At 42.9% G+C, this 12,331-nt stretch overlaps 1 protein-coding gene across 7 annotated transcripts in view; it reads right to left on the bottom strand.

The window, feature by feature from the left end:
- The window catches only part of MRTFB (myocardin related transcription factor B), a 322,168-nt gene that overhangs the window by 55,986 nt on the left and 253,851 nt on the right, over positions 1 to 12,331 (bottom strand). For all 7 annotated transcript variants that reach the window (XM_073647701.1, XM_073647702.1, XM_073647706.1 and 4 more), the window contains 2 exons: positions 8,752 to 8,913; positions 6,363 to 6,532 (listed from right to left, as the gene is read on the bottom strand). In XM_073647701.1, the coding sequence (XP_073503802.1) occupies positions 6,363 to 6,532; positions 8,752 to 8,913 (332 nt within the window). The remainder of the gene's footprint in view (positions 1 to 6,362; positions 6,533 to 8,751; positions 8,914 to 12,331) is intronic.

The raw sequence follows: 12,331 nt of genomic DNA, 5'->3' as shown, positions 1-12,331 counted from the left end.
CCAGTAGTCAGGATTATTTCTAATTCTCACAATTCGAGGGTCATGTTGCAGGTAGTGCAGCAAGAAGGCACTCATGTGTGTTGCGCATCCAGGAGCACCAAGTCCCTGTTGTGTTGGTGGCGAGGTAACAATCATGCTTCCTTCCTCTGTCCTCTCCCCCCAACCTCGCACAACAGAAATGTGATCAAGGTCTCCCTCATCTGATGAGTCTTCCATCAGTTCGTCCTCCACTTCTTCCTGGGCTCCTGCACCTTCCTCACTAGTTTGGCTGCTACCATGCGCCCTGGTAAAACCATCTCCCCCACCCTCACATGCCTGCCGCCTTGGTGCTGCCGACCGTCTGGACCTTGCAGATGTTAGCCCTTCCGCATACAACTCCTCCTCCTCTACTTCCTCCACCTCCTCTTGTGCCACCACCTGACTCCGAATTCTGTTTAACATGTGCTCCAGCATGTAAATCACCGGAATAGTCATGCTGATAATGGCATCGTCAGCACTAAACATCTTCGTCGCCATTTCAAAACTGTGCAGAAGGGTGCATAGGTCCCTGATCTGAGACCACTCCTCCAGCGTGATTTGCCCCACCTCTGAATCTCGTTGGCCCAGGCTATACGTCAGAACGTATTGCACCAGGGCTTGTCGGTGCTGCCACAGTCGCTGCAACATGTGCAGAGTTGAATTCCACCGGGTAGGCACATCGCATTTTAGCCGGTGAAGTGGCAGGCCCAACGACTTCTGTAGAGATGTAAGTCGCTGAGCTGCGGGATGCGAACGGCGGAAGTGAGCACACAGCGACCGTGCCCTCTGCAGAAGGCCATCTAGTCTGGGATAGTGGGCTAAAAATTGCTGGACAACCAGGTTCAACACGTGAGCCATACAAGGCACGTGTGTGACATTGCCCCGGCGAAGGGCTGCACCCAGGTTTGCAGCATTGTCGCACACGGCCTTCCCTGGTTTCAGGTCCAGTGGAGACAACCATTCATGAAATTGGTTCTCCAGAGCTGACCACAACTCCTCAGCTGTGTGACTCACATTTCCCAGACATTTCAATGTAAAAACCGCCTGATGACGTTGAGCCCTACTGCCAGCATAGTAATGAGGTGTGCAGGATCCCTTCTGCGCAGTTAGAAAGCTTGTGGCATGACCAGACAGGCTTTGGGTGCAGGTGGAAGACCGAGAGGAGGTTGAGGAGGCAGAAGCAGTGGAGGAACTTTGACATAAAGAGGATTGACGCACAACTCGTGGGGACGGCAAGACTTGGACAGCAGCCCCTTGTCCTGCTGTCACCATAGTTACCCAGTGCCCAGTCAGCGACATGTAACGCCCCTGTCCATGCCTACTCGTCCAAGTGTCTGTGGTGAAATGCACCCTGTCACACACAGAGTTTCTCAAAGAAGCGGTGATGTTGTGTGCGACATGCTGGTGGAGCGCAGGCACACCTTTCTTTGAGAAGTAGTGCCAACTGGGCATCTGGTACTGGGGCACTGCGACGGACATAAGGTCTCGAAAATCCTCTGTGTCCACCAGGCGGAAAGGCAGCATTTCTGTAGCCAAGAGCTTGCAGATGGTGAAATTCAACCTCTTAGCTTTCTCATGGCTAGGAGGAAATGGTCTTTTACTTGTCCACATCTGAGGGACCGAGGGCTGGCTATTGTGCTTAGACGGGGTTGATAAGGGTGTCCCCGGCAAACTGCCGGTCTGTGAGGAAGATGCAGGCGGACATGTTAGGTTGCCTTGATCCAAAGGTGGTGCTATCGATGTCGGACAGCGCTCAACACCAGCTGCTGTTACCACCTCCAAAGAAAATGATGACCTGCCAATCACGCTGGCTGTTGCGGGTAAAGAGGTGGCAGGTCTGCGCCCCAAAACAGGTGTGACTGCTGTCCCCCCAGTCACAGAGGATGAAGAGGCCGCGGATGCACAAGATATGGCAGACGATGGTTGGCCCGGCCGGCTAGGCCGCATTGTAGCACACTGAGCTTCCCATTGCAACTTATGCTTCATGTCCATGTGCCGGTTCATGCATGAAGTACTCAAACTATGTATTTTTTGGCCTCTACTTAGCTTTTGCTGACAAATGTTACAGATAACACGAGTTGGGTCATCTTTATCGATCTGAAAAAATGCCCAGGCTATGCAAGGCTTAGCACCCATGCGACCTGAAGAGCCACCACGACTTGTGGTGAGAGGCAGAGTTGTGTTTGAGGATGCAGTTGTTGACGTGCTTCCAGTACTACGTCTCTGTCCAGGAAGGCGCAACCTGACCTCGTCGTCACTAGCATCTTCCTCCACCTCCTCTGCTGACCTCATCTCTTGGCTGACTGTGGGTTGACAGTAAGTGGGATCTCCAACCTCATCATCATCACCCTGTGTGTTATCACACCCGTCGTCCTCAGAGCCAACCTGACAAAAAACTAAAGTTGTCGCTCCAATCAGGTATTTGTGTCTTATCATCGTCATCCTCATTGTCTCCAACAACAGGAGTTACAGTTTGGGAATGAGGGTCTACATTATGGTCAGAACCTTCTGCGTCTGGTCCTGGATCCGACTCATAAAGATTCTGGGCATCAGTGCAGATCATTTCCTCGTCTGGATTCACAGAAGCGCTGGAGTCGACCTCTGATTCCCAGGCTATAGTATGAGTAAACAGCTCTGCAGACTCAACCATCTGTTCTACCTCATACTCAGACGGGCAGCTGGAGATTTGGGAGCTGAGAGGAAGCAAGTGCGATTTGGGTGACACCTTTGAGGACTGGAGTATTTGTGATGTTGAAGTTGATGTGGAGGAGAGCCCACTTAAAGGAGCACTTGATATCCGTTGAAGCACCTGCTGTTTTTGTGCCTCATCTGGAATTTGTAGCGATTGGCGTGGCCGTAAGAAAGGGATCTTATCACATTGTCCGCTAAAAGAAGTAGACATTTTAGTTTGGCTGGAAGATGGTCTTTCTTCTGCAGATGTTACTGTTGCTTTAACACCTACCCCACGGACACAACCTTTTTTCCCCTTCCCAACACGCCTATTCCCCTTTCCACCAGCAGCAGGCCTTTTTCCACTCATTTTGGTGGTTAACTAATTCACAACTCTGGAGTTGTTTGCACAAAAAAACAATGGATGGGAACCGAGCAGAGCTGAGTGGACAAACTGTGGTATTAGGCCAAAACTATTGGCTGGGTTAGATGCAGAAAAAAATTATATTCAATTTGCAACCTGATGGAGGTCAGTATAGATGGACTAATAGAACAAGTCCCACACACAGCTAGAAGCCCAAATATTTTTTCAGAGGTACTGTAGATGCAGATAAAAATTATTTTTAATTTGCAACCTGATGGAGGTCAGTATAGATGGACTAATAGAGAAAGTCCGACACACTGCTAGAAGGCCAAATATTTTTTCAGAGGTAGATGCAGAAAAAAATTATATTCAGTTTGCAACCTGATGGAGGTCTGTATAGATGGACTAATAGAGAAAGTCCGACACACTGCTAGAAGGCCAAATATTTTTTCAGAGGTAGATGCAGATAAAAATTAGTTTTAATTTGCAACCTGATGGAGGTCTGTATAGATGGATTAATAGAACAAGACCCACACACAGCTAGAAGCCCAATATTTTTTCAGAGGTAGATGCAGAAAAAAATATATTCAGTTTGCAACCTGATGGAGGTCAGTATAGATGGACTAATACAACAAGTCCCACACACAGCTAGAAGCCCAAATATTTTTTCAGAGGTAGATGCAGAAAAAAATATATTCAGTTTGCAACCTGATGGAGGTCAGTATAGATGGACTAATAGAGAAAGTCCCACACACTGCTAGAAGGCCAAATATTTTTTCAGAGCTAGATGCAGATAAAAATTATTTTCAGTTTGCAACCTGATGGAGGTCAGTATAGATGGATTAATAGAACAAGTCCCACACACTGCTAGAAGCCCAAATATTTTTTCAGAGGTAGATGCAGAAAAAAATATATTCAGTTTGCAACCTGATGGAGGTCAGTATAGATGGACTAACAGAGAAAGTCCCACACACTGCTAGAAGCCCAAATATTTTTTCAGAGGTAGATGCAGATAAAAATTAGTTTTAATTTGCAACCTGATGGAGGTCAGTATAGATGGACTAATAGAATGATGCTATGCCCAAAAGATTTTACTTCACTAGGTGCAGTAAAAAAATTGGTATTCTATACACAGGTGGTATATCTTGCAACACAGATAGGCTACTCCACTGACTAACACACTCTGCAATAGGCCAAAAAGGATTAGCTTTGCTAGATTCAGCCAAATGCTGTGAAAAAAACTTGCACAGCACTGGCACAGACCTGCCTGGCAAAAACTGATAGGAACTGATGTAACCTAGTCCTAAAAAGGACTGCAATTACAATTAGTCTTTACTCCCACAATCTATCTATTTAAGAGCACAGACTTGCCTGATAAAAGTCGTAGGAAATGCTGTAACCTAGTCCTTAAAAGGACTGCAATCACAACTATTCCCTACTCCCAAGCTATCTGTAGATTTGTGCGAAAATTGGCTTGAAATTAACAAGGTATAGCGCACACAGCAACAGCGGTGCCGTCTAACACGCAGCTGCAGCAGTGAGAAAATGGTGGCGACGGGGAAAATGGCTTGGTCTTATAGGGCAAGGACATGTGCCATACACTGCCAATGACACATGCCCTTGCTTGTGTGAAAAAAAGCACTTCGCTCCGTGTGTGCGCTGCTGATAGGCTGACAGATTGCACCTCCCCACTGCAAATGCGGGAAAGAGAAAAAAAAATGGAGATCTTCATTGTTCCTGCAGAGATCCATCCCCTGCCCCTCCCCCCACCCCGCTGTACACTCAAACTGCGTATTAACATTAATTTTCATCATTACTGAGAAAAAATACAGTTATGATTTTGGTGCACGAACAGTTATCGAACATAACCTCGAACAGCCGAATTTTTCTCAAATTGTTCGTGTTCGCCGAACGGCTCGAACACCGCCCAAAACAGCTCGAATTTGAGATTGGCGAACAGTTCGAGTAGAACAACGCTCATCTCTACTTTCAGTCTAATAAATCTGTTGCTTAACCACAAAGAATTTTACTTGGCCAAAAAGTTATGTAAAAACCAAAGCAATCCATAGAATACTAATGTAAACGGCGGCTTTAATATAAGGTGTAAATAATGCAGTCAGACCTCCATCAACCTAATATGGCTGAAGCCCCCACTGACCTCCATGTTCACAGCAACCAAAACCGCATGTTGTTTTTACTGAGTTGGGTGATAAGTGGCTGCCAAAACCCAAAGGAGACGCTTATCTCAGAGAAAACAAAAGAACCAGACAGTGAAAAGCCAACCTGTCTGATAGTCCCTGCTAACTACAGACATTGAATAATTGTTTGCATGGCACCATAGATATGGGAATCTTGGCCCACCTTGTGTCTACCTGAGCCAAATGAAAAATCTGTAACAGAGTCACTTAAAGTAAATCTGACAGTTAGACCAACTTTCCCCCCCCCAAGTCTCATATATCATATGCAGGTCTTTGTAATGTAAATCCATTGACCCATTTATATCTTCTATCTGTTGCTGCATTCTTGAGTAATTAAAGTTTTTTCATTCATATGCAAATTAGGTGTTAAGTTCTCTAGGTGTGACAGAGCACTTAACAAGATTGTTTCCCCGCCCAACACCAGTTTCTTTAGCTTGATTGATAGCTCCCTGTCTGATTTCCTTGCTTGACACCTGATAGGACACAGTGAGCTATCAATCAAGCTAAAGAGGCTGGTACTGAGAGGGAAAACACCCTCAGAAGGCAGTGGCTTGTTAAGTGCTCAGTCATGCCCAGAGCATTTAACACCTCATTTTCATGTGATTAAAAATGCTAAACACTCAGGGATGCAGCAGCATATAGAAGAAATAAAGGGGCCGATTGGTTTAAAATTCAAAGACCTGCATGCCTGTATATGTTGCTTGAGGGAGGTTGATCTTACTGACAGATTCTCAAACAAATGCTCAAAAAACCTAATACACAATGTTATGTTTAGAGCAATACCTGAAAAAAAATTGAAGAAAACTAAAATATGATCGATGCACTGTCCATCGGACCTTGCATTATGTATAACACACTATCATACATCACTAGTAGCACTAATTTCCTAACACGGGGCAGTCTGCATTTTAGGCCTCCACTGCAACTGCAGCCTCATCATCCCCAATATTTACACCTCTGAGCAAATACACAATTCTAACAAGTAAAATGCAGATTGGGCTCATCTAAAGTTGGGGTTTGAAAACTCATTTGGCTGCACTTTAACAACCTCACATTACTAAAGCTAATCCTACAAGTATAGCCCTGTAAAAGTTAATTTCCATTGATCATACCTGAATATTAATGTTGGATGAAGGAGAGGCAGACTCGATGAGCTTGACCTCTCCAGGAGAAGCGGCTGATCCCTGAGATTCTTGGCTTGCTGGCTGTTCTGGTGAAAAGGCATCACTGTCCTCATCAAATGAGAAAGCATCTGTGTTTTCAGGATAATCCGGCTGGCCAACTGCAATAATATACGATATCATCACTTACCCATAAAGCATTGGAAACGACAGAATATAGTTCCTGATCTAGCGCTACATACCTGCCTTGTTTGACACACTGTCAATCATAACTCTAATAAATGACACTTACAGATGAGAAATAAGTCTGGTCAGAGCTACTTCTGCTAAAGTAAGTATCTAACATAGCATGAAGTGCAACCATCTGGTCAGGCTATGTGTCCTAATGAAGTATCTCAGAGATTCCACATATCTAGGGAAAAAAAAGAAAAATGTTCTGCAAAAATGCTGATCTAATTGCCAACTACGTACTAAGGCTTTACCTGGATTATGCTATGTGTACGTGAAGCTGAGATCTGGGGTTAGGTAAGAGGTCAAACTAAGGTATACCATCCTCCGTCTTCCTATCATATCTGCAGTTTTTCAGTCTTTACTTAAAGGGGATATATGGGACATTAATAAAAAAAAAAAGGCATGTAGTTGGTATCAGACGACTACCTGTCTATTGTACCCGGCGCCGGTCATTGACTGCTCCTGGCAGAGATTCAGCTGCTCCCTGTCAACAGAGCAGCAGTTTCTCTTCCTGTTGACAGGGCGGGACTACTGGTATCATGCTGATTGACAGCTGTTTCTCTGCTGCCTAATTGTGAAAGCCAGCTGTCAATCAGCATGACAAACGGTAAAGTTTTAAATATTAGAGTTAGGACTGTCCCAAATATGGTCACCGTGATGAGGTGGGATGGCTTTTGCATTATTTTAATCAAAATTATGTTAACTAAGTACCCTATATTATTTACATGCACTATTGAGATTTATTTATCGCAGGGTATTTGTGTATTGTGTTTCTGTCTTTGTTTTTTTTTCTGTTTAATGGCCATGGGTGAACATGCTCTTACATGCTGCATGCACACCAATTTACGTTCCAGTTAATTTCTTCAGTCTAATATGCACAAGTTCATATAAGGGTGTGGCCTGCCCTTTCCTTGATCTGGAAACTTTATTCATCTTGCTCCCCAGGTCTCTGTGTCCACTAGCTGGGTTCAGTCTCTCAGCCCTTATCTACATGCATGTCACTTGACAAACGGTAAAGTTTTAAATATTAGAGTTAGGACTGTCCCAAATAGGATCACCATGACGAGGTGGGATGGCTTTTGCATTATTTTGATCAAAATTATGTTCACTACCCTATATTTTTTTTCATGCACTATTGCGGTTTATTTATTCATGGCAGGGGATTTGTGTATTGTGTTTCTGTCTTTTTTTCTTCTTACAACAGACAGGTAGTTGCCTCTCTTAGCAACTACATGCCTTTTTTTTAAGCCCCGGATATCCCCTTTAAGTTTCACTACATGCCTTATGCTCATCACTAATCTTTTACTTTTTAGTAAGAACAGATTTTCCTCCTAGTCATGTTTCATGACTTCATCCAAAAGTTCAACGATGCCTGGGGGGAACCTTATGCACAGTGTGCCAGCCATGAATCAGACACTAGCGCTCAGTGACATGTGCCGCTGCTTCCTGGTGGTTACAGTCTAACTAAACTCTGGAGTCTTTTTTAAATATTTTTCAAATCCTTAAATATGCTGCTTATTAGTGGGGAGTCGGGGTCCTGAGACTCCCACCGATCCCTTAGAACTCTGTTCAGAATCGGGCAACTCAGGAGGCTGAAATGCTCAGCTCCAGCCTAAGCCCTCAAACAGTGGTGTATACCCATAGGCTTTATATAAAGCTTGTACACTGCGCTGTAAGTGCGGCCAGGCAGGCCCGGAGCGTTTCTGCATCCTGAGCTGTGAGATTCTGGACATTATTTTGACCTGCATTTAAAAGAGCAAGTGTAGGGGAATAAACAGATTGGGCATAATAATAATAATAATCTTTATTTATATAGCGCCAACATATTCTGCAGCGCTTTATGTTGAAAAACACTGTGCCCGATAATTTCTTCAAATGCACGCTCAGCCGAAATGAGTGTGCATGTGTCAGACAGCTATCGAAGATGTATGGCTATCTTTAAAATTACACAAGCCTAACATGAATCCCCATCATGGTCACAGTTTCATGATCACCAACTAGAGGACAGCCTAGGATTGACCAGTGGCTATATCTGATTGTATTATGAGGTCAAGATGGAAGTAACCAACTACTATCACCATGCTCTCCTTCTTAGGAGCAAAAATAATGACAGAACCTAGCCATGTTTTTTTTATTTTTTACTACATGCCTTTAATAGCTTCCTTAACGCTGGAGTCCACGGGAAGGATGTTCTTTTCGACTAGCTCCATTGGTCCGGGCCTTTGAGCAATCTTTTCATTGAGATCATCTGCCAATCGTGCCCTCTTTAATTTCATTTGCGTGGCCTGCAGGGACGGCTCGGCATGTGTCTCTGCACAAGGAGAAAAGTACATGTGGTTATTTCTTTCATTTGACAGAGGTTGGAGAACATTCTGAGAATGCAGGCACTAAAACCATTGTGTATTACATGGACAATTGCTAATTGTTCCTTTGTGAACTATTAAGTCTACAAGGAACAGATTGTTCAGCTTTATAGACGCAACTTCTGCTCTACAGGTGGAGAACAATAGGCCCAGGATATAAAAACTTTCCAGAAAGTAGCAGTCAACTTCCAGATCCCATATTTCAGTGGACATTAAAAAATATATCTAAACTCTGATTGACTCTTATGGACAGCAAGGACGCTCTTCCACCGGTGCTCTTTTAATAAATAAGACTCATTGTATTCTAGAAGATCATACAGACCACCAGCAACCCAAGAAAATCAAGTAATAGGATTGGCATCACTCTTCTTGACAGTTATGGTTGGGAGGGGACAACTTTTTGCACTTTTAGCAGATACAAAGTAGCTGAAAATGGTCTCCATGAGCAAGAAAGTGACACGACACCTGTATTTCTAATGGGTGAGACTGGAGGGCCCTGGGGGTGACTGCAGAAAGTAACATAAGCTCATTGTTTCTGTCTGTATCATTAAAAACTTGCTTCCCAACATATCCAGATGGTGGCCATTCACATTAGAGATCATATATTTGCACAAAATCATTATACCCATCTGTAATAAAATCTCATATGTTGTTCTAAATCAGAGCTGGAAAAATCCCAGAATTCAACGTTCCCAGCAATTTGCTGGTGGGAATCACTTTTTTTTTGATTATTTTGTAGTTTTCCTAAAAATATCTAACTGCCTTTTGGGATTAAGTAACTGGACTCTAATATCTATAGTATTACTCCAAACTTATTACTGAGTACTGCATCCAAACTGTGCGACGTGTCACCTGGTGTCTGACAAAAAATAGTGGTAGAAACATTCATCATCCAACAGTATCACCCAAATACTGGGAGATCAGACTCTAAGTTCAACTTTCAGGAGAAGATTCTTATTGTCCTAATTGGAATTATCATTACGGCTATGTTCACATTTTGTCTTGAGTTGCAAAACTATGACATTTTGTTTTAGAAAGAAATGTTGATGCATGATGGCCGGTCAACGTCAAGAGGACACTTGCCAAATCATCCCACATTTTAATCAGATTTTCAATGAGAATATATATAGGACCTGTCTTCACTAGCAATGAGCTGATAACCATCTCATAAAGAACACACATACAGTTGAAAGCAGAAGTTTACATACACTATAAAAAAAGACACATATGCATGTTTTTCTCAATATCTGACGTGAAATCAGAATAAACCTTTCCAATTTTAGGTCAATTAGGATTACCATAATTTTTAATATTTGCCAAATGCCAGAATAATGAGAGAGAGAATGTTTTAAGGCATTTTTTATTACTTATTGCAAAGTCAAAAGTTTACGTACACTAAGATCACTATGCCTTTAAACAATTCTGGACTGCCCATATGATGATGTCATGTGTTTGGAAGCTTCTGATAGTTTTTTTTGGCAACATCTGAGTTAATTAGAGACACACCTGTGGATATATTTTAATGCACACCAGAAACACACTGCTTCTTTGTGTAGCATCATGGGAAAGTCTAAAGAAATCAGCCAAGATATCAGGAAGAGAATTGTGGACTTGCACAAGTCTGGCACATCCTTGGGTACAATTTAAATATACCTCAAGGTGCCTTGTTCATCTTAACAAACAATTATACGCAAGTACAAACAAGATGGAAATGTCCAGCCATCATACCGCTCAGGAAGGAGATGGGTTCTGTGTCCCAGAGATGAACGTGCTTTGGTCTGACATGTGCATATCAACCCAAGGACAAAAGCAAAAGACTTTGTGAAGATGATGGCAGAAACTGGTAAGATTGTGTTAATATTCACAGTGAAACGAGTACTGTATCAACATGGGCTGAAAGGCCACTCTGCCATAAAGAAGCCATTGCTCCAAAAGAAACATAAAAAAGCCAGATTAATGTTTGCAAATGAACACTGGAACACAGACCTTAAGTTTTGGAGACATGTCCTGTGGTCTGATGAAACTAAAATTTAACTTTTAGGGCATAGTGACCATCGTTACGGTTGGAGGAAAAAGGGAGAAGCTTGGAAGCCTAAGAACACCATCCCAACTGTGAAACACGGGGGTGGCAGCATCATGATGTGGGGTTGTTTAGCTGCATGTGGGACTGGTGCACTTCACAAAATAGATGGCATCATGAGAAAAGAAGATTATGTGGCAATACTGAAGCAACATCTCAAGACATCAGCCAGGAAGTTAAAGCTTGGGCGGAAATGGGTCTTTCAAATGGACAATGACCCGAAGCATACTGCCAAAATGGTAACAAGTGGCTTAAGGATAACAAACCCAATGTTTTGGAGTGGCCATCACAAAGCCCTGATCTCAATCCTATTGAAAATTTATGGGCAAAGCTGAAAAGGCAGGTGTGAGTAAGGAGACCTACAAACCTGGATCAGTTACACCAGTTTTGTCAGGAGGAATGGGCCCAAATTCTGACCAACTATTGTGAGAAGCTTGTGGAAGGATATCCCAAACGTTTGACCCAAGGCATTCAGTCTAAGGGCAATGGTACCAAATACTAACGAAATGTATGTAAACTTTTGACTTTGCACTAAGTAATAAAAATGCCTTAAAACATTCTCTCTCTCTCATTATTCTGGCATTTGACAAATATTAATAATTATGGTAATCCTAATTGACCTAAAACGGGAAAGGTTTATGCTGATTTCTTGTCAGATATTGAGAAAAACATGAATGTGTGTCTTTTTATATAGTGTATGCAAACTTCTGGTTTCAACTGTATATGTATGATTATTGCATGTATGATTGCTGGGGTCCGACTGATCAAAAGAACTGAGTTCTAAAGACCATTGTGCCTTCCCCGGTCTCTAGGAGTGGTGGACACACATCCTTGCTATTACTCCATTCTCACAGGACTTTAGGATCTTCTGTTCTCTGGATTTGTGGAGCAACTGATTCTGTGGATAGGTGTTAAATGTTTTTTATGCCACAACCCCTTTAATGTAAAACAGTAGGGGCATGGAGATTAAGGTCTTTCCCAACAATGACTGCGCCCTATTTTCACATGTACAGTAAGTGTGATAACAAAGTCCTAGGAGCCATCAGACCTGATGATCCAGTCTGCAGCTGTTATATTATGTCCCCTGACAATAGAAACATTTACCAGGAGAAACCCCTGCGAGGTATGAAGTGATTATCATCATCAGAAAAGTTGCTTATTACAGCGGCACAGAATATAAATCCAACCAGATGATGACATGCATCATTCATAAACTTCCCTAATGCTGGGAGGCAATGGACAAGACCTGCTGTACTACAAATCCCCCCCAAAAATACATGTATAAA

Source organism: Phyllobates terribilis, unplaced genomic scaffold, assembly GCF_046119375.1.
Source record: "Phyllobates terribilis strain yellow unplaced genomic scaffold, ASM4611937v1 Scaffold_9__5_contigs__length_417890890, whole genome shotgun sequence".
Lineage (NCBI taxonomy): Eukaryota > Metazoa > Chordata > Amphibia > Anura > Dendrobatidae > Phyllobates > Phyllobates terribilis.
The sequence above is the reverse complement of the archived record's forward strand: the minus strand, read 5'-3'. Positions and strand labels throughout refer to the sequence as shown.